Below are 26327 nucleotides of genomic sequence, written 5' to 3'. Positions count from 1 at the left end.
TTCACTTTAAGCACAAACTCCTCCACTTTGGAATAACATTCTTTATTTAGACTATCCTTGATTTCATCCAAGTCCTTAAGTGTCTTTAGGCATTGAGAAGCCTTTTGAAACTGAAGAAAAAAATATATCAATAGGAGTATTACTGACACAGGTCAATGTCTGTCTTTTGTGGATTCCATAAATCCAGTTGGAAATGCAGGGTAAATAGAAAAACAGTTCACATGCTCTCCCTCCCATGGGCTTCATATCACAGATCCCACAGTGACCATGTCAAGGTGGGGTAATATTAAGGAGGCTTGTAATCATGGTTTGTTGTTCTTACTCACATAATTTTCATGTGGAATATTCGGAAAAATGTTGCTCTCTAAATGGCAATAGACCTTTAGGAGGAGAGTTCACATTTCTGCAAAAGAAGGAGATTGTGAATGAAAAGCAGCTCGGAGAGAATGAGCCCATATGCATGCCCAGACAGATGTATGACCACAGTAGTCTTCTGGAAGTTTCCCTGAACAGGGATTGCTCTGGACACTAACATATAATAGCTAAGTTATTTTTCTTCTTTTTCTTTCTGCAACCAGGTTCTGGTGAATTTTCAGTGTGGTTGAGGGTTGAGGCATGGTCAGAAGAGCAGCTTATATGCCATGCTGTAACCCTTTGAAGCCCTTTCCCTCACCCATTCCTGATTGACTTCTCATGTGAGCAGAAAGGAGATGTCTTGGGTCAAATTCAACTCACTAACTTCTCTTCTGGCACCATCTGTCTCTCCAGGACTTCAGATTCACTGTAACACTGCTGACTTCTTGAAGACATTTTTATTGTGCAGAAGGTACATATCCAACCGATCCTGTAATGAAAGGTGTAAGTAAGCAAGGCAAGCCCCAGAAACACCTCTGTTCCCATGGCTGCCACTGACCTCCTTTCAGGAATGGCTGATAGGCACAACCAGGGAATGAGGGGTCACCTCCCAGATTCTCTAGGACTCTCATGTGAAAACATGCTCCATAGAGTAGAAGCAGCAGTTTATTGGGTGGGAGATGGTGTCTGGGTGAGTGCATTGTGAGTGTGCATGGCAGGAAGAAGGTCCATAGAAGGAGAGGGGTGTGCATCTCACAAACCTCTTAGGATCCACAGGTGGGATGTAACAGTCTTTATGAAAGAAGCTGAAACAACGACTGCAGTTGAAGAGCTTTCCTTCATCCCCACAGATCTTGCATTTCTCCACTTTATTCAGCTAGAAGATAAAACAATGTCTGTATCCCCAGTGAGACTTTGAAGACTAGCGCTGTGGGAATCTGGAACTCATTGCCTTTGTGTGAACCTGCATGGACAGTTATGTGCTTCTCCCTGAGCTGTGAAGCAACTACATGGAATGGAGTTTCAGAAAAAGAACTCTTGGTCTGTGGTGAAGTTCAGTAGGAGTGGCCTATGTGACCAGAAAAGGTTTTCCTATAAAACCAGAGTCTCTAACACAGAAAGATCAGCTACAAAAGAGAGGGTGAATTTTGTAAAATTGTGAACCATTGTATTATCTCGCAGATAAATCAAGGTCCTGGAACAAAATTCATTTGCCTGTACCAAAATCACTAAAATGATGCAGGGAAAGGTGGTTTTTTGAGAAATTGATAAGATTGAATAAACTGCTAAGACAGTATTCCTGTTTTCTTGGCTAAAGGCTTCCTATGAGTTGAAGGGCTTGGTAGGGGTTTCTGGACTGTGGATTCTATATCTGAAGGGCCCCTGAACCTATGACAGTGTCTTTGAATTTGAAAGACCACAGGCACAGATGACCAGTTTGTGCCAGGGAAGATATAGCTCCTTGGCACTAGAACACCTCTTCTAACACTTAGAATCCCTTAGGCTCCATTGCTGAATGGGCAGAGAAAGTGGAAATTGCATTGTTTTATAAACAGAATAGGGAGGGACTCCCTTAAACAACTGGTACTGGATTTCTTACCAGTCTTAATATGTGGCCTTTAACCATGTTTAATTTCATTTGAAGAAGATAAAATTTGACAGCATTTCCATCCAAATCCTGTGGTGTAACTTTTACTCATTGAACCCAACCAAATTTATAGAGCAGATATGAAGATACACTGTGTTAAATACAATCATATGTATTCATGAGAAATAGCTGGCCTGTGACTGAGCCCTATCCTAATCAAGAAAATGCAGTGTAAAGACTAACATTAAAGTTCAACATTATGTGCTGCTGTGACATTTGGTAAAATTGAGAAGGCCTTGAACAGCCTATCTGCAAGTTCCCTTCCTGAATCTGCTCTCCTGGATAAGGTCCCACAGCTAAACAATGCTCCTTGTCAAGGGGCCACGTGTAACCCTGCTCAGCCTAGAATACCAAGCTTTAGTTCCCTGTCAGCCATGGAATTATTTAAACAAGCATGCCATAACTTCCCAGGGAAACCAGGGCATAACCCACCCTCCACAGCCCCTGGTTGCTCCCTCTGTTCCTGAGGGCAACCTTGGTGAGGCCTGCATGTCTGGCACTGCCCTCCTTCCTTGGTTTAGGAGTATATGTGACTAATACACATTTGCCAATCCATCTGTCCAGTGACAGATGCCATTACTTGCTGTCCCCCAAACTGTGTGGTAGACATCCCTCCCTCACCAATGGGGTGAAAAGGAGGTGATTAAAACAGAAAACCCCTTTATTCTTTCTTTTAAATGAGAATCAGCATTTACATATGAATCAGGAACTATCAGGAACTATATTTGTTCCTGGTTGCTTTCCTGGTTCTGCCTTCTGAGAGAACCCAGAAGATTCTGGGTTGCTCTATAGATAGAAATATCCTGTCTATCCCACTGTCTATTGGAGAAATTCCTACCCTATTGTGACCATCTCAGGTGACACAAACGAGACTCACTTGGGGACTTGACCCCTATTGATGACAGTGTCCACTTTTTTCTGCCATGACCATTTCTCCTTTCTCCAAACACATGGGGTTGGTGCCATTACTCTCCTAGGTATAGTCAATCAGCCTCACTGCTGTATCTGTTTCCCTTTTTGTCCTCTCCTCTTCTAACACTTAGAATCCCTTAGGTTTAGATATTTGGCCATTTGATTGCCCTAGATAACCAAATGACTCTCAAAGCTGCAGTTACATTGCCATGTTTCCAGCTCCCAAATGTCCAGCCTGTCTTCTGCATTTGCGCATATCCATATGCTCACCCAGCATCTCCCCCTGGCCCCTTAAAGCACACCCCAAACACATCCAGGCAAAACAATGTATTATCCTGTCCCCACACCCACTACCTGTTCTTTCCTGGTGCTTCCATTTCATAAAATATTTGCCTTTGACCACAAACCTGAGAATTCATCCTGGGTCTATATTCTTACTTGTATTCCAAATCCTACTATGCCCACTCCTTTTCACAGTAACAGTTAAGCTTGATTTTTTAGTTCCATCTCTGTAGGGTCCACTGTGTATAGGGATGCTGAGACCCTAATGAATGGTTTCACCTTAAAACATAGAGAAAAGTGTTCTGTTTCTCAAAGTCTGTATTATATCTCTGTTAGCAGCACACAAAGATCACAAATGTCCATCTTGAAGTAAATGGGCACAGTAATGTGCAGCACAGCTATATTGTTTCTCTTCATGCAGAAAGTAATAAAAGATGAAAAGTCACTCTGGCTTTAGGGCGAAAATTCTTATCTGGGGAGAATCAGGATTCTGGTCATTTATTTTGATTTAAAAAATGTCCATATATGAGAAAGTGCAAAGCTCAAGGAACATCTTGCCAACAGCTCCCATTCAGTGTTCCAGGGAATCCTGAACCACATCCATAATGGAGATTGACACTGGGTCTAACATGGAGGCCCAGGGCCATTTTCCTTCTTCTCATTATAGGCACTCACAGACTGCTATCATGATTGTCCAGAGATTGGTAACCATCTTCCCAGAAAATCAAGGAAATAACAAATGTAATAAGTACACAAGAATCTTGCATCTCTATCAGTAATCAAGTCTAGGGCCTTTTCCTTTGGCTCTTTGTGTCTTAGCTTGGCTGTACATTTGAATTTTCAGAGGCGAGTATATAAAATACTAAATTCCTGGTCCCAACATCATAGATGCTGAATCAAAAGGCACAGGTGTTAGTATTCTCCTTAAGCCATAGAATGAGTAAGTTGTGTATTAAAATCATCTGGAGATATTTTAATAATTCTAATGTCCAAGTCATAACTCAGAATGATTTGATCAAAATTTTATCTAGAGTGGGATCAGACAATGTTATTTTTCAGAGGTCTTCAGGTGATTTTGTGTGCAAAGTGTGGGACCTGAGTTGAGATTTAGTTTCACACATGTGATTATTAATGCATGAGTATATTATAAGCCAATGCTGAATTGACCTGTAATATCTCTCCTAGGAAAGATTATTAAGAAGACTGAGGTTACTTGTTAGAACAATTGCCTTTTCCTCCCCATGGAGTCTTGATCATGGGTAGTATAACATGAACTCCACCACCTCCAATAACTCTTCTAGGGCACCCGTCAAAAGTTAAAATGAATACAAGCTCCTCCTTAGACCAAGTCAACTTTCGAAAGTTCATCCCCATTTCCTTTTCATCCAAATCCCAAGATGGCACCTGGCTGACTTTTCACAGGAAACTGACTATTGGGTATAACACTTACATTGATCTTGTTTATTCATTAGAACAACTTGACTCATTACCTTCAGGCAGCCTTGGCTTTTATCTCCACCCAGGTCAGAGAGGTCATAGACAAGGGTGATCCACTCAAAAATGACCTGAGAAATGGTCATGTCATTGCCTGCTTCTCTGGAGAGCCTGGAAGACCCTGCTCCCCATTAATTATTTCTCCATGATAAACAATGAAGTTGAAACAATTCTTGAGGTCAGGGATATTATTTCAATCTTCTGTAATGAACATTGGGCATTTTTAATGCATTAAATAATTGCATAGTAAATGAGTATTGTTTCACTTAGGAAAAGGGATTACTTGCTATCTTTTTAGCAAATACTAGCATAAAACCAATAATAATTCTGGCTGAGTATTTCAGATAATTTGACAATACAGCAGCTATTACCAGAAAGGATATGTGGCCCTCATCAAGAGACAGGAAGCTGTCATGTGGTGCCAAGTGTGACACTAAAGTTTTGAGAAACCAAGACTCCATTAGCAAGAGAAGTTCTGGGGGGCACAGATGATCCTCTGAGGTAGTAATGGGTCCTGAGATCTGACACTTTGGGTCACTTCAATTCTTCATCGAGGAGACACAAAATATAGGGGCAACTGAATTTTGTTTCTGCAAAGTGTTGTACCCATGAATAAGGATAGAACCTGTGGGTTGGAAGTTGCCAGCTCTTTTAGGTACTCCAGATTGAGTAACTCTATACACATAGAGAATGATAGAGACACTACTATTTAAAGTAGTCACTGAATAAATAAAAGAATAATTTATCTTCAGTAAACCCAATGGGTATAATGTGCCAAGGACTGGTGGGCCAAAAGTCCTAGAATATCAGATAATCTAAAGGCCTAGACAGCTACATGTAACCTAATGTACATTCTATGAAAGTCTTGCATGGTCATTTCTACCTGGAGTATATGAGAATGGCACTTTTCAACCCCCCCCTCCCCCCGTTCTTAAGTTCTAATTCATACACAATCTTGAAAAAACTATTACTTTGTCCTGAAGTTACACCTCACATTATGTATTTTGTTTGTTTCCTCCATAGTCTTCTTCCATAGAGGGAGAAATCACTTTCATAGATAGTCAGGAGGTCTGCAGAGCCCTGAGGTGGAGCCAAAGGGTTGGCATAAAAATAAGGAATTTTCCAGGTCAGCACCTCATGTAAGACACATCAATCTCCCAAAAGCTCCCTCCTAACAGCACCATCCTTAGGAAATATTTCCCAATAATTTTGCCTGAGAGAGAATACTGTATGTCTATTTTATGGCAGGAATGGAAGATGCTGTAAAACAAAAGCAAAAAAGAAATATGCTTTTAGTTGCCTATCTCATGAAATAGTGTATGGTTTCATATATATCCCAAGATAGACTCAGTACTAAACCTGGTTCATCTGGATGATGGTGATCAAATTTTGCTTCATCAGATTTTACTAAAGTTAGAAAATAGTAACCTTTATGAAAAATATCTGGTCTGAATTAAAGATGAGCCTGTGACCTTATTAAGAAATATTTTTATGTATTCCATAATTATGTCTGCTTTTATAACTTGGACACCCTGACAATATCTGCATCTATAGCTAAAACTCAGCTATGAGATCTATTTTGATGGCTCTTTATTATCCTCATCTCAAATGGTTTACCATTCAAAGATGACCCTGCATTCAACCTAATGTTCAATGGAACAAATCTGAAGGCACATACAAAATAAAATAATTAATTAAATAAAATGAAGGGAGGAACCAGGAGAAGAGGCAACAATGTTAATTACAAAACTGAGAAACCATAAAAAAGATGCTATATCATATAAAATGAGCTATGTAATAAGAACTTGTATATTTTCTCCTTAGTTTTCATTGTCTTAGGAGATGTATGGGAAAACATATTGCTATGAGAGATGTATGAAATTTTGGTGCCTATCATTTCTTCTAAGACTTTTATGGTTTCATATCTTACATTTAAGTCTTTTATCCATTTTGAGTTTATTTTTGTGTATGATGTAATTTGGTGGTCTAGTTTCATTTTTTTGCATGAACCTGTGCAATTTTCCCAACATCATTTATTGAAGAAACTGTTTCTACTCCATTGTATGCTCTTGCCTCCTTTGTCAAATATTACTAAGCATAGTGGCTTGGGTTGATTTCTGTTCTATTCCATTGATCTACATTAAAACTAAAAGCTTCTGTACTGCAAAAGAAACCATCAACAAAATAACAAGAGAGTCCACTACTTGGGAGAACACATTTGCAAATGATACATCCAATAAGGGGTTAATCTCTGAAATATATAGAAAACTCATACAACTTAACAAAAGGAAGACAAACAATCCAATTAAAAATATCAAATGACCTAAATAGACACTTCTCCACAGTGGACATATAGAAAGCCAAGAGACATATGGAAAAATGCTCAAAGTCACTAATCATCCAAGAAATGCAAATCAAAATGATAATGAGATATCACCTCACACCTGTCAGAATAGCTATCATGAATAAATCAACAAATGACAAGTATTGGAGAGGTTGTGGAGAAAAGGTAATGCTAGTACACTGCTGGTGGGAAAGCAGACTGTGCAGCTATTATGGAAAAATAGTATGGAGTTTCCTCAAAAACTTAAAAATGGAACTCCCACTTGACCCAGTGATCCCACTTCTAGGAATATATCCTAAGAAACCTGAAACACTCCTCAGAAAGAATACATGCATCCCCATGTTCATAGCAGCACAATTCACAATAGCTAAGATTTGGAGACAGCCTAAGTGCCATCAGAAAATGAGTGGATTCAAAAGCTGTGCTACATCTACACAATGGAATACTACGCTGCGGTAAAAAAGAAAGAGTTCTTACCATTTGCAACAGCATAGATGGAACTGGAGAGCGTTATGCTAAGTGAAATAAGCCAGTCAGAGAAAGATAAGTATCACATGATCTTACTCATATGTGGATATAATGATCAGCATAAACTGATGAACAAAAGTAGATCCAGAGACAAGGTAGCACTGAACAGACTGTCCAACCTCAGAGAGAAGGCAGGAAAGTGGGGGGGGGGGGTGTTTAAGAGACCAACCAAAGGACTTGTATGCATACATATTAGCATAACCAATGAACATAGATGCTGGGGCGGTGGGGGCTTGCCCTCAGGGGTGGGAGTTGTGGGACGGTCAATCAGGGAAAAAAGAGACATATGTAATACGTTAAACAATAAATAAAAATTCACATATGAAATTATCATGTAAAACAACCTAAGTGCTCATCAACAGATGAGTGAATAAAAAATGGTGGTACATTTACACAATGGAATACTATCTACACTAATAAAAGAGAAAGATGCAAATTGACCATACCTCAGACACACTTCCCATTGGCTAATCAGGTCAATATGCAAACTGTCAACCAAGATGGCGTCCAGCAGCCAGGCAGCTGAAGCAAACAGGAGGCTTGCTTGCTCCAGTGATGGAGGAAGCCAAGGTTCCCCGCCTGCCATTGCCGGCCTCTGAGCTGCAGTCTAAGAAACAATGTTGCAATTATAGAAGCTAAACAAGCTCCAGAAACCTGCTTTCAGCCAGCTTCAGCCTCAGAGCTTAGAGCGGCAGTGATGGCAACAGTGTTTCAATTATAGAAGCCAAACAAACTCCAGATACCTGCTTCCAGCAGCCAAGGCCTCAAGCTGGAGCCGGCCTCAGAGCTAAAGCCGGCTCTCAGCTCCAATGACAGCCATAGAAAGTAAGTAAATCCCAGAATAAAAAAAGAAAAAGAAAAAAAGGAGAGGCTGGGAGCTTCAGTTACCTACCAGTCTGAAAACGGCCCTCAGCCCCTCATCCAGATTGGCCAGACATCCCAATGGGGACCCCCACCCTGAAGGGGGTGAGGGCAGCCTGCAAACAGCCCTCATCTCCTCATCCAGGCTGGCCAGGCACCCAAGCAGGACCCCCACCCTGATCCAGGACACCCTTCAGGGCAAACCAGCCGGCCCCCACCCATGCACCAGGCCTCTATCCTATATAATAAAAGGGTAATATGCAAACTGACCCTAACAGCAGAGTGACTGGGAATGACTGGTCACTATGACACACACTGACCACCAGGGGGCAGACGCTCAATGCAGGAGCTGCCCTCTGGTGGTCAGGGTGCTCTCACATGGGAGGAGCTCTGCTCAGCCACAAGCCAGGCTGATGGCTGCCAGTACAGCGGTGGTGGTGGGAGCCTCTCCTGCCTCCTCAGCAGTGCTAAGGATGTCTGACTGCAGTTTAGGCCTGCTCCCTGCTGGCAAGTGGACATTCCCCAAGGGCTGCCGGGCTGCCAGAGTGATGTCTGATTGCCATCTTAGGCCCAATCTCCCAGGGAGTGGACCTAAGCCAGCAGGTGGTCATCCCCTGAGGGGTCCCAGACTGCTAGAGGGCACAGGCCCGGCTGAGGGACGCCCCCCTACCCCCCGAGTGCACAAATTTTTGTGCACCAAGCCTCTAGTGTGGCAATAAAAAAGAAAAAACTCTTACCATTTGCAACAGCATGGATGGACCTGGAGAATATTATGCTAAGCGAAATAAGCCAGTCAGAGAAAGATAACTATCACATGATCTCAGAACAGACTGTTGAAACTTAGAGGGAAGGCAGAGGAGGGTGGGTAGGAAGAGATCAACCAATAGACTTGGATGCATATACAATTGTCCTTTGCGACAGACAATTGGATGGTGAGGGCGTGGGGTGGTGGGGTTGGGGGGATGGGATCACGCTGGAAGAGGTTAATGGGGTAAAAAGGGAGATTGATGTAATACTTTCAACAATAAAGATTAAGAAAAAGAACTTGTATAAAGTAATAATCACCTTTTTCTTCATGCCACCTTTTCCTGGAAGTTCAGGTAGATACTGAAAGAGTTAAAGATCCAAGTGTATGGTTAGCCTGTGTTTATGTTTTGTGGATCTGGCATTTCAACCTCCTCCCAAATATTTCTACTTGAATGTTCCACTTTCAGCTCAAACCAAGATGTCTAAATGAGAACCCATCTTCCCCTCCTCAATGTGCTTCTAGAATTCATTAATAGTAGCTGGAAAATCCTCCTTAGATTTTTTTCCTTTTCTTTTGTGTTTGTTCTTATTTACTTAAGTTTTCATTTCCTTGACAACCTTTTTGACAGCTTTCACTTCCGTTCCATTCCCACCAATGCCACTCAAGTTATTTCCTCACACCAGGGCTGCTCAACTGACACACACATGTCCCACAGCTATTGAGTGTCAGATACTCTGCACAATGTTGGGCACACAAAGATGTATAAACCCTAGAGGGATCTAGGAGAGCAAGGGTTTGCATGAAAGGATAAGTATAAAACTGAGAGAAGGGCCTTAATAGTGTGGTCAGGGGGGGCCAGGGAAGGGATGACAAGGCAGGTCAGTCAGTGAATATTCAGAGAGGGGTGACATTGGAGCTGAGAATTGTAGGTTCACAATAGGTGTCTTGGGCTGAAAGACAGTGAAGTGATTAGTAGGCCCCATGTTGTCTGAGATACTGTTTCAAATATGTCATTTCATACCTCAGGAGACTTCCCTGGTTCTGCATTGTCTATGCTATGAGTTTAAAATCCTTAGCCTGGCATTAAATCATCCAAACCCCCCCCCCCCAATTGATGGATTATGCCTCATCACACACAATCCATCTACCTCAATCTGTGGAGCCAGGTTAGTAATGGTTCTGGTTTTTACACCACTCTTTCTCTTGAGTGCCTTCTGACCACTTGTTTGACTATAGATAGTCTCCTTTCTTTCAGTGGCTAAAGTTGTCTGCAAGCACCTCCATCAGAATGACCTTTCCCTCCTCTAGTCTCCTGCCCCAACCGAGACCCTTTGACAACATCAATGTGCTGTCTTGTACTGACTTATGAGTGTGGGGTTCCTCCCTCCAGGACCAGGATAATGTTAGGGGACCTCAGGCCTATAGCCATGACTCAACATATATTTTGTGAGCAAATAGTGACCTTTTCTTCTAATACAACAAGGAAAGTCACTGGAATACCTCTTTCAGGTTTTTTAGGGTTGTCCCACCGCAGCACACGCTGTTCTTCCAGTTACTTGATTTTTCATAGCCTCCTGCAACTTCAAATTCCCTGGGGGTGTACCAATTTCCATCCTCTCTCCTTATACACTTCACCGTGGCTCCTGTAAGACCAGGATAAGTTGATCCTGAAACATCCTTGTCCTCAGAGCTCAGACACGGGATCTACAGCCACCCAATTTGGGTTCAAGATCACTAGCAGAAGAGTGTGGCCTCACCTTTTATACTTGAGAATCCCCAAACCCAGCCCATAAATACCATGTAAGGAGATTTTCTACTTTGGAGTGAAATCTGAAATGGAGGCCCTGCCCTGCTGCTCTCAATGACACTAAGGCAACATCTGTGCCCTGTATTACGATGATTTCCTTCCAGTTCAATGGCATTATTGGGCTGATATTTTTCTTATGTGAAATCATGGATAACTGACTTTAAAGTAATTGTGAAATATTATTCAGTGGAAAATTTTACTTATATATAGATAAAATAGATAGTCATATACTTAATAACATTATTCATTAGAGAAAAGGAAATAAAAACCTCATTTAGATACTACGTCACACCTTCTAGGATGGCTGTAATGAAAAAGATAGACAACAAGCAGTGTTGGTGAGGATGCAGAGAAATAAGAGAACTCAGATTTTACTGGTGGGAATATAAACTGGTGCCATACTGTGGAAAATAGTTTTGATTTTTCTCAATAAGTTCAACATAGAATTGCCATATAACCCTGCAATTCCACTCCCGAGTATTTAGTGAAAAGAATTAAAAAACCAGGTTCACAAAAATCTTTATTCAAAACAGCATTACTCATAATAGTGAAAGGGTGAGAAAACCTAAACTGATAGATAAATGTGTTACTGTGTCTCCACACCATGGACTATTATATTATCCTACATAATAAAAGCGCAATATGCTAAGTGTCTGACAGATTGTTCCCTATGATGCACACTGACAACCAGGGAGCAAACACTCTGACTGATAGATTAGCTTGCTGCTGGGGTCTGGCTGATCGGGACTGGGCGAGAGGGTTGGACATTCCCTGGAGCCCTCCTGTGGTCCCTTCCTGGCTGGCTAGCCAACTTCCCATGGTCACTCCCCAGCCCACCGGCCCCCATCGGCCCCCATCAAGACTGGGCGACATGTCCCTGTTTGGCCCTAATTGTGGGGCAGGGCAAGGGACCCCACTAGTGCACAATTTGTGCACCGGGCCTCTAGTTTGACAATAAAAAAGAATAAAGTATAATGCATGATATATACATATGAACCTGGAAAACATCATGCTGAGTGAAAACCAGTCACCAAAAGGCACTTGTTATATGAGTCAATGGATATGAAATATTTAGAATAGGCCAGTATATAGATCATAAAAGAGATGAGTGGTTGCTTAGAGCTGGATGGTGGGGTGAGGTGGGAGTGGGTATTGACTCCTGAGAGAACATGGTGTTTCCTTTAGTGGGGCACAAAACTGTTCTTAAATTAGATTGTAATGATGGTTTTATAATCTTGTGAATAAACAAAACAGAAACAAAAAGCTCAACAGTGAATTCTACACTTAAAATGGTGAATTACTAGTATATATGTGAGTTATATCTCAGTAAAGCTGTTTAAAAATAGTTTTGATGCAAACATATAATTTTTTCACATACCCACATTAAGATTAATCTGATATGGGGTTCATCATAATAGATAACTATTGGAAAGCTTTATAATGTTCAAATCAGAAAACATTTTACAGTCATTATGTACATTGTCTCAAAGTCACACCAGGAGGCAGGTTTTTAATTATTATCCATTTATTAGATGAGAAGTTTCAGGCTCAGAAAAGTCCCATTCTTTACTCAGTCACTCTTGGCAGAGCTGAGGCTGGGACTCAGGTTTTCTGATTTTAAATTTTGTGAACTCCTCACAACAACAAACACCCTGTCTTGTTGATGATTTCCAGAAGGGGTATAGGACATGAAGGTGGAAGCTGATTCAAAATAAAGTATGCAATATTTTCCACCCACAGACTGACGTTTCTGCACTTCTCTTTGGTTCCTTGGGCATCCTCATGGATACATCCACCTGGAAGTGAGCACTTAATATGCACCATTTCTTAAAGTGTAAAAACATCATCTTAGAGATCCCTACCTCTTCTCAAGACAAAACTGGGGCCTCAATTCCTTAAACAATGGGTAATTTACATGGGTAATTCCATTACTTTTTGTGATTCCTTCATGGAGGGCTTATAAGTGAAAGTAGACCTTGAATCTTACCTCGTTTCAATTTTCTCTTAATTAACATGCCCACCATCTCCCCACAGGTCACAGGAAGTATTTCAGCTTTAAAATCCACAGTCTCATCTGTGCGCATTTTTGTCCCTGAAAGAGAAGATTCTTCATTGTATCTCATTTTACAACTGCACAAATACAACTTCCTCCCAAGTTGAGATGGTTTCTATAAAGACATAGGAGTACTTAGGAAACTTTATCTCACAAATCTTCAGAGTTTCAAAGTCTTTCTGTCAGTGGCATTTTTGATGCACAGCAATAGAATGCTTACCTTCATCCCTCCTCTCAAATCTCACACAATCAGAATGCCTTAGCAAAGTGCTACCAGGCTTCTATAAAACTGTAGTAACTCTCAATGCAGTCATCCCCTCCCTTGATTCTTTCATGACAATGAAACAAACAGCTGCTGTCAAGTTCTGAAGGAAGGTCTCCATCTATGCTCTTCCAGTGCAGTTAGGTAGCTGGAGACAATATCAGAGACTATACTTGTATCTCCTCATTTGAGCTCTGACTTAGGGAGAGGATAGTAATGAGTTAACCCTGAAGATAGTGTCTACCTGCTATTCATGTTCTCTACTTTGCCTCATTTGTCCCTCACATCAACTTTCTCCAAAGCTAAAAGAGGAGCTGAGGAAGCTCAAGAACAATCTGCAAATTGCATGACTTGCTGGGCCATTACAGTCTCACAATGGTGTGTCCTTTATAAAAGGCTACAAGCAATGCTCTGAGCATCTAACTCTATGACCTCGTCTCTTCCTATCCACACACTTCTCTATTATGGGTATTTTGTCACTGAAGGCAGCTTTCCCCAATCTAGGCAGAAAGGGATCAGCTCCTTCCTGCATTGTGATAAGGACAAGAGTGGTGGGGAATTAATGGCATTATATAGACCAATTGTGCAAATCTGGATTCTGTTCTGACCATTGCTGGTGAGGATGCATTGTTCTTTCCCACTCTTCAGAGTGCCTAGAGATTTTGGTTATATTTTTTGAAAATGCCTTTGCCCTGCTTGTATCTGACCCTTGTGGATAAAAATTCTGAGTGACAAAAGGAGATTATTAGAACGAATGATAAGGAGATGAGGTTACAGCCAATGGAATGGTACACAATATATACCCCCCTCCATATTTTTGGTAGTGAAGGAAGAGCAAAAGATCCAGGCACCTGAGAATGAAACACCTAGGAGGTGTGGGAGGTGAAAGAGCACTAACCATATTTGTCTTTCAAGACTCTCCTGAAAGAAATCACTCTTGTCTAGCTCTCCCACCACGTATGTAGATACTGATTCTGCCATTCAGCATCAGATGTGAGGAATCAGGGGCTTCTGCCAGCATTAGTATCTCCCAGGCAGAACATTTCTGGACATGGTCCCCTCACTGATTCTCAGTCATTGGATGAAGGCTTGCGGGAGACATCATGGAGAAATAGAGCAGATTGGATAGATTGTATTGCCCCCATCTCTTTCCAAAACCAGTCACAATGAACAGAGATGAAAACTTTAAGGTTACAGGTGATCATGGACCAACCCTACTTATGGCTGATATATTCCCCTCAGGAACCTGAACAATTATAAATGCCTCTGTTTCAGGATCACCATGTGTGCCGTTGGGATTGCATTTCTTGTGTGAAAGCCAGGCATTCACTTGCCTCCCTCATGCAACCATGGTGACTTGCACCACAGCAGTGGTCATAGGAGACCTAAGAAATTATGGTTTAGGACATTTGTTAAATTCTGAAGGAAAAAATTTGAATGAATATACTACTAGACTCCAGGGGTCAGGTTAATCTTGGCTGGTGGAGTGGTGTCTGCACAGGGAAATAGCCAGAACATACTTTGTGAGGTGAATTTGTTAGGACCCAATTCTCCATGCAATTCCACATGCCCCAGAGTATCTTTTCAAGGATGTGTGAATAGCAAAGAGTTTTAGAAGCTAGAGTTAATGTTGCTCCCCAAGTCAGAGGGCAAATTTGTTTTCTGACCAGTATAAAATAGAGAGCATCTCCCTCTTAATTATCCCAGGATAGTAAAGTGTCCCCCTCAGAGGAGAGCTGTTTAAGTTCTAGAGTGATGGTCATATTCTGTCTCTTGATAACAATTAGGATTTTACAGGAGAACACTTTTATCAGAATCCATAGAATGATATATCTAGTATTTGTACATCTCATTGTAAATTTTATCTAAAAGAAAAAGAAATACAAACAAATATTGAATCTAGTTAATGATATGCATGCTAAAGTGTTTTGGGGGAAGTGTATTATTGTCTGCAACTTTAAAATGTTTCAAAGTTGAGGATGGTTAGTGGATGAATCGAGAAATACATAGATGGACAAAAATGAGATAAAGTAAGCACAATACATGCTAATTGTGAGTCTATGTTTACTGTCAAATTTTTCAAGTTTTTCAGTAGCCTTAAAGTTTTCATAATTCCAAAGTTGGAAAAAGATATTTTGGCAAGCAAAATAGCTTATTAACCAAAAAGTGACAGTTAAAATACAAGGAGAATATTCATCAGCCACACAATAGAGTCTAGAAGAAAATGCAGTAATCGTATTAGTATACTGAAGAGAAATAAACATTGACCTAGAATTTTTTAATCTTGGCAAAAAAAATTCTTTCTGTACAGTGTGGCTCAGTTGGTTGGAGTGCCATCCCTTGCACAGAAAGGCTGTGTGTTTGATTCCTGGTCAGGGCACATTACTAGGTTTCTGGTTAGGTCCCCGGTCAGTTGGAGCCCATACAAAAGGCAAATGATCAATATTTCTCTTCCAAAAAGATTTCTATCATCTATCTATCTATCTATATATATATCTATCTATCTATATATATATCTATCTATCTATATATCATCTATCATCTTATCTTCCTCTCTCTATAGAAAAATCAATAAAAAATTGTTTCAAAATAAAGCCAAATTTGCACATATAACACTTAGACACTCTCACTAAAAGAACCAAGGATTTATTCAGCTAGACCAATGTTGAAACCAAAAAAGAAACATAAAATGATGTGCATACAATGATGACAAATTTAAGTAAATGATAATGTTCCAAAATTTATAATGAGAAGAAATTTAGTAACAATAGCTAAATGATGGAGATGGGATGTTGAATTTGTGGGAATCCATGCTAAGATCCTTGTTATCTGTTGAGATTAGGCATGGTTAAAGAAATTATAGAAATTTTACCTCCAGTTTCCAAACCAGTGGAGAAAAAGGTAGAAAATAAAATTCTATCTCAATCATTCAGATAGTAGGAAAGTGACACAGAAACACACAAAAATAATGGTTAACAACAATATAGATGTAGAAGTACACATATATCAGGGATCATAATGAAAGTACCAAATAAAACAACTATTAAAAGATGAGGATTATCTGAGAAAATTACAAAAAGCTGTGTTTTTACAAGAGATATAAAACAAAGTTGCATGGGGTGGGGATCTATGAAAAGGGGTAAAAACTATAAAAGTTAATGTCGCAATATTAGCATCCTGAAAAAAAAAAGATTTGAAGGTTAAAAGCATTGATAAGGATAAAGGGGAACTATAAAATAAGAAGGTATCTAAGTTATAACAATCATAAATGGCATCAAAATTTTAATGTAAAACAACAGAACATGGAGGAGTTGGCAAATATAATCATTTGGAAAACTTAAAACATCTCTATCCAACATGATGGAACAAATACTACTTAGTTTACCACTGATCCAGTAAATTTAAACAGTGTGCTTGATAAAGAGCCTTTATGAAGGGAGAAGCTGGAACCCAGGAAGGTGTTCAAATGTACATATTTCAAAGTGACCTAGAACATTTACGAATATTGGCCACACAGGTTCCAAAGGGACTTTCAACACATTTTAAAGAGTTACTGAAATAAATTCTTCATGTCATGTTCCAGAAACCCATTTTAATTCTTAACTTACTAACAGAATATCTGCATTCTCAGAGATGTCAGAGTCCAGACAAAACACCATAGTTCATAACTTCCCTAATATTTGGCAGGACCACCAGGTTAAGATTTGTTGAGTAAGATGAGAACAAATTATTTTTGTGGGATGAGGGAAACTCTAGGAAAGCTTCACACAAAAGGGCTAGCATTCTGCAGAAAGATATATTTTGCTTTTCTCCATTTATCTTTTGGATGGCCTAGAACATAGCCATATGGTTGGAGCTCAGTAGGAACCTTGGAAAGTGACATGATCTTAAAAGTGGCTAAAATGGCCCTAGCCTGTTTGGCTCAGTGGATAGAACATCGGCCTGCGAACTGAAGGGTCACAGGTTCAATTTCAGTCAAGGGCATGTGCCTAGGTTGCGGGCTCCATCCCCAGTAGGGGGTGTTCAGGAGTCAGCTGATCAGCGATTCTCTCTCATCATTTATGTTTCTATCACTCTCCCTCTGCCTTCCTCTGTGAAACCAATTTTTAAAAAGTATCTAAAATTAAAGATAGAAGAAACTTCCAAATGCACAGGGCCTAAAAGAGCTAAAAGCATTTTGAAAAAGAGAATCAAAATTGTAGGCCTTACTACCTGACTTCAGGACTCATTATAAAGCTACAGTAATCAAGATCCTGTAGTATTGACATAATGGTAGACATATTGGTAAATGGAACAGAAAAATAACTCCAGAAATACACTCAAAGTCATATGGCCAATTTATTTTCAAATGGATGTAAAATAAAATTAATTCAATGTAGAAAGGATAGTATTTTCATCAAATTTTGCAGGGACAATTGAATATCCCTATGCCAAAAAAAAAAAAAAAAAAAAAGCCTTAGCTAACATCATATGCAAAAATTAACGTCAACTGGATCATAGAGCTAAATGTAAACATCAAACCATAAAACTTCTTGGAGAAAACAGGATCTCAAATTAGGCAAAGATTCCTTAAATAGAACCCCAAATTATAGATTATAAAAGGGAAAATTGTTGAATTAGACTTCATCAAATATTAAAAATTTTGTTCTTGAAAAGATAGTGCCAAGAAAATGAAAAGGTCAGCTTTTTCAGACTATAAGACATAACCAACAAAGGATTTGAATTCAGGACATATAAATAACTCTTTAACAAACAAAACAAAACAAAACAAAACAAAACAAAACGAAACAAAAAAAAGAGATAGCTCAACTAAATAAGGGTAAAAGATTTCAATAGATACTTCACCAAAAGGGATCTGTGGATAAAGGCAAGTAAATGAAAAGATGTTCAGTACCATTAATTATTAGGAAGATGAATATTAGAATTATAGGAAAAACCATTAAATGCCTCCTAAGAATAGGTATAATAAAAAAAAAAACTAACAATACCAAGTACTGGTGAGTATGCAGAGCAATTGGAACTTTCAAACATTGCTAGTGGAAATATGAAAGGATACAACCACTTTGAAAAATACTTTGGCAGATTCACAAAGCATCAAACATGCAGTTAGTTCAATTAATATGACTTAGTAGTACTTCTTTTAGTATTTATCCAAGAAAAATTAAAAAAATGTTCACCCAAATATTTGTATGAACATGTTCCTCATTGTTGTTGTTTTTTTTTTTTCAAAATGAAAATAGCTCACTGCCTATGAACAGGCAAATAGATAAATCAGCTGCTTATTCATACAAGGAATACTTCTCAGCAACAGAAATGGAGTAACTGCAGATACACGGAGCAATATCAGTGTGTCTCAACAGCATTATGCTTAGTAAAACAAGAACAGACATAAATAAACTATATATTGTATAAATTCATTTATATGAAATTCCTGGGAGAAAAATTACAGTGATAAAAACAGATCCACTGTTTCAAGATCAGGGGGTGCAAAGAGAGACACAAATGGATATTTGTGGATGATGGAAATATTCTATGTCATGATCATGTTGGTTTACATGACTATCTATATGTGTTAAAACATATTCAATTAAATCTTTAAAGTGATGAAATCTATTGAATATAAATTATATCTCAGAAAATCTGACAGGGAAAGTAAAAACATGCACAATCTATAGAAAGAAAGCTATACAATTTTGTTGAAGAACAAAAAAGGTGACTTGAATAAATGCGTAGGTCATTCTCCTTTAAGAATGTTTAAATTCTACCCCAAATAATCTTTAAATTTATTGTACTTTCAAATTCCCAAAGGAATTTGGAGGTTTTAGGAGAAAATCTTGATTAGATTCTGAACACACAGAAGTTCAACATCACTGAATGTCTGAAATCTTTGTCTTTTCTATTTCTCCTCAAGGTATCTTTTTTTTTATTTTTTATTTTTTTGCAACAGAAAATATAGTGGGTAGGAAAAGCAAATTTTACTTTAAACCTTTGTAATTGAGCCAATTTTGTACTGAATTATAAACAGACTAGTTTTTCAGCATAGAATTCTATTCACAGGTCCATGAGTACAGGGCAAGTCACATGAAAGGGCATTTCAATTCATGTAAAAGTGTTGGGGTAATTTCTTGTAATTCCTATCTCACATCATGCCCAAGGAGGTGAATGCTGTGTGAATTACAGATCCTTAAGATCTCCCACATTCCCTATTCTCTTCCTCCATCTTTAAAAAAAAATCTTTTATTGATTTCAGAGTGGAAGGGAGAGGGTGAGAGGGATAGAAACATCAATGATGAGAGAGAATCATTGATTGGATGCCTCTTGCACGCCCCCCACTGGGGATCAAGCCCATAACCCCGATATGTGCTGTTGACCGGAATTGAACTGGGACCCTTCAATCTGCAGGCTGACGCTCTATCCACTGAGCTAAACTAGCTAGGGCCCTTCTTCCATCTTCAAAGCTGCAATATTGTGTCTCTCTGACCATTCTTCTTCCTCTCTCCACACCAAAAAAAGATTCTCCATTTTTTAAGGACTAGGGGAATATATTGGGGCCACCCTGGTAATGCAGGATAACTTCTCCCATTTTAAGGTCCAAGTTTAATTAAATCTGCAAGGTCCACTTGTCATGTAAGAGAACAGATTACAGGTTTCAGGAATTAAGACATGGACATCTTTGAGGAGCAATTGTTCTACCTACCACAATATTGTAATTGAAATTTTGTGCACTGGAGGGGTAGGGGGTGCAGGGGTGGTTCCTCAGCCTGGCCTGTGCCCTCTCACAGTCCAGGACCCCTGTGGAAAAGTCCACCTGGGAAGTGGGCCTAAGCTGCAGTCGGACATTCTTAGTGCTGCCGAAGTGGTGGGAGAGGCTCCTGCCACTGCCGCTGTGCGTGCAGCCATCAGCCTGGCTTGTGGCTGAGTGGAGCTCCCCTTGTGGAAGCACACTGACCACCAGGGGGCAGCTCCTGTGGAGCGTCTGTCTCCTGGTGGTCAGTACACGTCATAGCAACCAGTTGTTCCCAGTGGTCCCATTGGTCAATTTGCATATTACCCTTTTATTATATAGGATAACAAATAAAGATGATGAAACACTGGCATTATAAAACATTTCTCGCCGAAACCAGTTTGGCTCAGTGGATAGAGCGTCGGCCTGCGGACTGAAAGGTCCCAGGTTCGATTCTGGTCAAGGGCATGTACCTGGGTTGCGGGCACATCCCCAGTGTGAGATGTGCAGGAGGCAGCTGAGGCAGCTGATCGATGTTTCTCTCTCATCGATGTTTCTAGCTTTCTATCTCTCTCCCTTCCTCTCTGTGAAAAATCAATAAAATATATTTTTAAAAAAAAACAACAAAAAACAAAAACCAAAAAACATTTCTCACATCAAAAGCAAATAAAATCTTATTCTTACTTCTTCTCCTCTTGGCTCTTTCTGAAATGGAGTTGTTTCCAAAATCCATAGTACCTACAACAAACAGTTGGTGGTGAGAAAATGGAAATGATTAAATAAAATTTACAAATTTGCTCTTGCTAGTTTTTCTTGGTGGTTAAGGCATCAATCTATGACCAAAGGGTCACTGGTTCAATTCCTGGTCAAGAGCATGTACCTCAGTTGCAGGTTTCATTTCTGACCTCAGTTGGGGCAAGTGTGGGAGGCAACTAGTTGACGGCAATGTTTTTTTTTTTTTCTGTCTCTCTCCCTGCTCCTCATTCCCTTTCACTCTCTCTAAAGATAAATGGAAGGAATATCCTCCAGTGAGGATTAAAAACCCCCACAAATTTTAGGATGATTCATACTGCAGAAGGCTTGAGTTTATAAAGGTTTTTGATTTATTGTTTCTTTCTTCTAAAGTAATCACAACCATAAACCTACTATATTGAGAAGTAGGACTTCAGAATCAGCCCTGGATCTTCCTTTATTTCTCAACTAGAGGCCCAGTGCACAAAAGTTTGTGCACTCAGGGGGTGGTCCCTCGGCCTGGCCTGTGCCCTCTCGCAGTCTGGGACCCCTCAGGGGATGACCACCTGCTGGCTTAGGTATGCTCCCCGGGGGGATTGGGCCTAAGCTGGCAATCAGACATCCCTTTGGCAGCCCAGGAGCCCTCGGGAGATGTCCACTTGCCAGCAGGGAGCAGGCCTAAGCTGCAGTCTGACATCCTTAGTGCTGCTGAAGAGACGGGAGAGGCTCTCACCACCACTGCTGTACTGGCAGCTGGCAGCCTGGCTTGTGGCTGAGCAGAGCTCCCCCTGTGGGAGCGCACTGACCACCACGGGTCAGCTCCTGCATTGAGCATCTGCCCCCTGGTGGTCACTGTGTGTCATAGTGACCAGTGATTCCCAGTCACTTTGCTGTTAGGGTCAGTTTGCATATTACCCTTTTATTATATAGGCTAGAGGCCTGGTGCATGGGTGGGGGCTGGCTGGTTTGCCTTGAAGTGTGTCCCGGATCAGGGTGGGGGTCCTGCTGGGGTGCCTGACCAGCCTGGGTGAGGGACTGATTGGTGTTTGCAGCTGGTCAGACTCCCTTCAGGGTGGGAGTCCCCACTGGGGTGCCTGGCCAGCCTGGATGAGGGGCTGATGGCTCTTTTTAGGCTGGCCACACCCCCTTGAGGGTGGGGTGTCCCCACTGAGCTGCCTGGCCAGTCTGGGTGAGGGGCTGAGGATAGTTTTCAGGCTGGCCAAGTCCCCCGGCAACGGAAGCTCCCAGTCTCTCCTTTTTTTCTTTTTTTTTTGATTCTAAGATTTATTTGCATTCTATAATTGAAACTTTGTAGCCTTGAGTGGAGCGCAGAGCTGGCCAGGACAGGTGGGAAGCTTGGCTTCCTCCATCACTAGAGCAACCAAGCCTCCTTCTCTCTCCAGCTCCATGGCTTCCGGACGCCATTTTGGTTGGGTTAATTTGCATATAATCGCTCTGATTGGCTGGTGGGTGTGGCTTAAGGAATAGCGAAGGAACGGTCAGTTTGTATGTTTGTCTTTTATTAGATTAGATAACATTTTGAAAAATACTCTTAAACACCTTTGTACTCAGAGATAGGACCAGGTCTCATATCCTTAAGATTTTTATGAGGAGGTTTGTGCAAAAGTTTGTATGACATCACTGTGCAAGCCTGTGACATGCTAGAGCACAGACATACATAAAAAGTGTGTGCTGGGTTGCCTGGCTGGTGTGGTTCAATGTTTGAGCATTGACTTATGAAATAGTTCGGTTCCAGGTCAGGGTGCATACCTGGGTTTCGGGCTGATCCCCAGTAGGGGGTGTGCAGGAGGCAGAGAAATCAATGATTCTCTCTCAACATTGATGCTTCTATCTCTCCCTCCCTCTCCCTTCCTTTCTAAAATCAATAAAAAATATATATTTTTAAAAAATGTGCTGGGTTATGAATAGTTGATTTGATGTTTTTCCTCCTAACAGTTTAGCGGTAGAATTAGTTGTCTTTTGAGTCTTCACTAAGATTGTGACAAAATGACACTATTATTGAGAAGCAAAAGAATAGTTGGCTTTAATGGGTTCCACAGGATATGGGTGTGTTAGGGATGCATATCACTGTACAAAATCAAGACTTTATTAATTTTTATTACTACAATGATTATTATTAACTAGAGGCCCAGTGCACAAAAATTTGTGCACTTGGAGGGGAAGGGGGGGTCCCTCAGCCTGGCCTGTGCCCTCTCGCAGTCTGGGACCCCTCAGGAGATAACGCCCTGCTGGCTGAGGCCTGCTCCCAGTTGGCAGAGGGCAGGCCCAATCCCTAGGTGCAGCCCCTGGTCGGGCTCAGAGCAGGGCCGATTGGGGAGTTGGGGCAGCGCCCCCTGTCATGCACAGAGCAGGGCGGATTGGGAGGTTGCGATGCCACCCTCAGTCATGCTCAGGGTAGGGCCGATTGGGGGGTTGGGGCACCGCCCCCTGTGACACTCAAGCCAGGGTCCATGGGGAGGTTGCGGCGCCACCCCCTGTCATGCACAGAGCACGGCCCATCAGGGGGTTGGGGAGCTCCCCCCTGTCACTCCCAGAGTAGGGCCGATAGGGGATTTGGGGCACCATCCCCTGTCACACACACAGCAGGGCGGATCAGCGGGTTGGGGCTCCGCCCTCTATCACCCACAGAGCAGGGCCGATCAGGGGGTTGGAGCACTGTCACTCTCACACTCAGGGCAGGGCTGATGGGGAGGTTATGGCTCTACCCCGTCACACACAGAGCAGGGCCCGTGGGGTGGGGGGGGTGGTGCTGCACCCTGTCACACACAGAGCCACAGGGCGATCAGGGGGTTTGGGTGCTGCCCCCTGTCACACTGATCCCGGTGCCAGGTGGCCTCGCGGCTCCGCTGATCCCGGTGCTGGGAAGCATATTACCCTTTTACTATATAGGGTAGAGGCCTGGTGCATGGGTGGGGGCCAGCTGGTTTGCCCTGAAGGGTGTCCTGGATCAGGGTGGGAGTCCCCACTGGGGTGCCTGGCCAGCCTGGGTGAGGGGATGATGACTGTTTGCAGCTGGTCACACACCCTTCAGGGTGGGGGTCCCCACTGGGATGCCTGGCCAGCCTGGGTGAGGGGATGATGGCTGTTTGCAGCTGGTCACACACCCTTCAGGGTGGGGGTCCCCACTGGGGTGCCTGGCCAGTCTGGGTGAGGGGCTGAGGGCTGTTTTCAGGCCGACTGAAGCTCCCAACTGCTCCTTTCTTTCTTTCTTTTTTTTTTTTTTTTTCAATTCTGGGCCAGCTTTAGCTCTGGCACCAGCTCTGAGGCTTCTGCTGCTGAAAGCAGGTATCTGGTTTGTTTCGGTTCTATAATCGAAACACTGTATAACTCCAGCTCTGAGATCCCGGGCTTGATGAAAGCAGGTTTCTGGGGTTTTGTTTAGCTTCTATATTTGTTACAATGTTTCTTAAACTGCAGGCTCAGAGGCCAGCAAAGCAGGCAGGGAATGTTGGTTTCCTCTGTCTCTGAAGCAAGCAAGCCTCATGTTAGTTTCAAGCTGCCTGGCTGCTGGTCGCCATCTTGGCTGGCAGTTAATTTGCATATCTCGCTGATTATCCAATGGGAAGGGTAGCAGTCATACGCCAATTACCATGTTTCTCTTTTATTAGATAGGATGATTAGTTTAGTGATGTAGTAAGCTAGATACTTCCATTTTAGTAGTGTATTTCTACTACATCTTCCATGACAATCAACAGGGCCATGTTAATCATGACTGTATGATGATTTCTTGCCTTCCTACTGTTCCCAAAAGAAACAGGCTAAGCAAAAAGAATGGGATTCTGCCATGAACTGGACCTCTGCACTTGACCTCAGCATCAAAGCAGGCTGAGTCAAGTTCAGCAGAGAACGGGAGCCCTTATTTCAGACTCCTGGCACACCTGTGACTCTCACCTTCATCAGTGACCCAATCCCAGCTGGTGAATTGCCTGACATTTAAAAATATATATTTTTATTGATTTCAGAGAGGAAGGGAGAGGGAGAGAGAGATAGAAACATCAATGATGAGAGAATCATTGATCGGCTGCCTCCTGCACACCCCCTGCTAGGGATTCAGCCCAATACCTGGGCATGTGCCCTTGACTGGAATTGAACCCGGTACCCTTGAGTCCACAGGCTGATGCTCTATACACTGAGCCAAACTGGCGAAAGCATGGAAACAGTAACTCTTAATTCAGGTTCCTGCAGCCCAAGCTTGAGCTCCCACCTCCTTACCAGTTTTCCTTTTCAGTGCTGAGCTGGAAGCCTTGGGGGGCACATCTCCATCACTGGATTCTTTGGAGTCCTCACTGTCGATCACTGCATAGAGGAGAAAAACCCTTTAGTGTCTCAAGATGGGGCCAGGGAGGCCACTGGCAGGAAACCCCTTCATGATAGCACTAGGGAGATCTAGAAGCTAAGTTAACTCAGGTCCCCCTGGTCTGTGCCCAAATGTGTGTGACCTACAGGTTACTCCAAGTCCTACCCAGAAGGTGGAGAAGTTCATGTGCAGAGGGTAGCTTTGCCCATCCTGCAGCACACTTCTTACCCCCATCCTCGCTCTATCTCCTACCTCCATCCTTAATCTACTTCCAGTCCCCATCCTCATTCTACTCTTTCTTCCATTCTCATTTACTTCTTCACTTTTCTATTGGCTCAAGTAATTTTCACAAATTATTCCTGGCAATTCAATGTCTTTAAAACTCTCCTTGTCTGTATTGTTTATTTCTCTCTCCTCTAATAAATATCTTGGCTCTTCATTTTTCTTCCTTTTCTCCTATACCCATCATTTCCCTCTCCTGCACAGAAATAATCTCTTTGACATTAAACCAACCATTTCTGCTTTTGTTTATTTTTCCAATTACTGGGGACATTTCTTTGCTGAGCACACTGCATAAGGCTCTTATTCCCTCCCCTTTCTACCTCTAACCAAGGCCACCAGGACTGTCTCCATGGGCCCTGATGACACATCACAGACCCTTGCCTGGTCCCGGGATTCACATCACACATTCTTTGAGGCAGTCTTGCCTATTATTTCAGATGCCTTGTTACAGTCAGTCCTTGCTTGGGCTTCCCATTCAACATCTGAATTTAAAGACAGATCTTCTTCCTTTATTTTCACCAGGTTATTGATTTGGTTTCCATGGCGGGGTGGCTCCATTCCTGGACAAAATTATAATAAATGAAGTCTTCCCCAAGGGAATGAGCACCCTCACTACAATCAACAAGCCCTTTCCCCTGTAATGCCACTTCAGGGAAGGCACCTCCACCCTCTCCTTTCCTGCTGCTTAAATCTGTCCTTTATTGTGTGCCTCTCTTAACTCTGGGTTTTTGTTTTTATTTTTGTTTCTACTTTTCAGAAGAGAGGCTTATTTTTATCTGACTGGGTTCCAGGGCCATTTTTATTTTGTGGACATCTTACCTTTTCAATGGGGTTAGGAATAGCCCTTTGTGCCTTCTTTGCAGTATCTCTCCAAATCAGACAATGCCTGGTCCTCTCTCTCTACCTACTCCACTCTCTACCAGTTCTTCATTCATTGTCCTTTACTCTTCCTTGACATAGTTCTCTGTGTGTCTCCCC

General features: G+C 41.8%; 2 protein-coding genes across 16 annotated transcripts in view; both read right to left on the bottom strand.

Annotated features, from left to right (window-relative positions):
• Positions 1 to 26327, bottom strand: part of LOC118661411 (nuclear body protein SP140-like protein) — a 280649-nt gene that overhangs the window by 89878 nt on the left and 164444 nt on the right. The gene's annotated exons all lie outside the window — the stretch shown is intronic.
• The window catches only part of LOC118661414 (nuclear body protein SP140-like protein), a 93311-nt gene that overhangs the window by 4642 nt on the left and 62342 nt on the right, over positions 1 to 26327 (bottom strand). For 3 of the 9 annotated variants that reach the window (XM_036319510.1, XM_036319511.1, XM_036319513.1), the window contains 10 exons: positions 25775 to 25909; positions 24983 to 25066; positions 20702 to 20755; positions 12966 to 13070; positions 10672 to 10814; positions 9489 to 9530; positions 1116 to 1231; positions 736 to 844; positions 327 to 403; positions 1 to 110 (listed from right to left, as the gene is read on the bottom strand). In XM_036319510.1, coding sequence (XP_036175403.1) covers positions 383 to 403; positions 736 to 844; positions 1116 to 1231; positions 9489 to 9530; positions 10672 to 10814; positions 12966 to 13070; positions 20702 to 20755; positions 24983 to 25066; positions 25775 to 25909 — 809 coding nt within the window. In that variant the 3' untranslated portion in view covers positions 1 to 110; positions 327 to 382. Of the gene's footprint in view, positions 111 to 326; positions 404 to 735; positions 845 to 1115; positions 1232 to 9488; positions 9531 to 10671; positions 10815 to 12453; positions 12775 to 12965; positions 13071 to 20701; positions 20756 to 24982; positions 25067 to 25774; positions 25910 to 26327 lie in introns of those variants that run through there. The other 6 variants (XM_036319517.1, XM_036319516.1, XM_036319515.1 and 3 more) reach the window with 4 other exon arrangements.

The sequence above is a fragment of the Myotis myotis genome, unplaced genomic scaffold (assembly GCF_014108235.1).
Source record: "Myotis myotis isolate mMyoMyo1 unplaced genomic scaffold, mMyoMyo1.p scaffold_m19_p_8, whole genome shotgun sequence".
Taxonomy (NCBI): domain Eukaryota; kingdom Metazoa; phylum Chordata; class Mammalia; order Chiroptera; family Vespertilionidae; genus Myotis; species Myotis myotis.
Note: the sequence above shows the minus strand (reverse complement) of the source record. Positions and strands in the feature narration are given on the sequence as shown.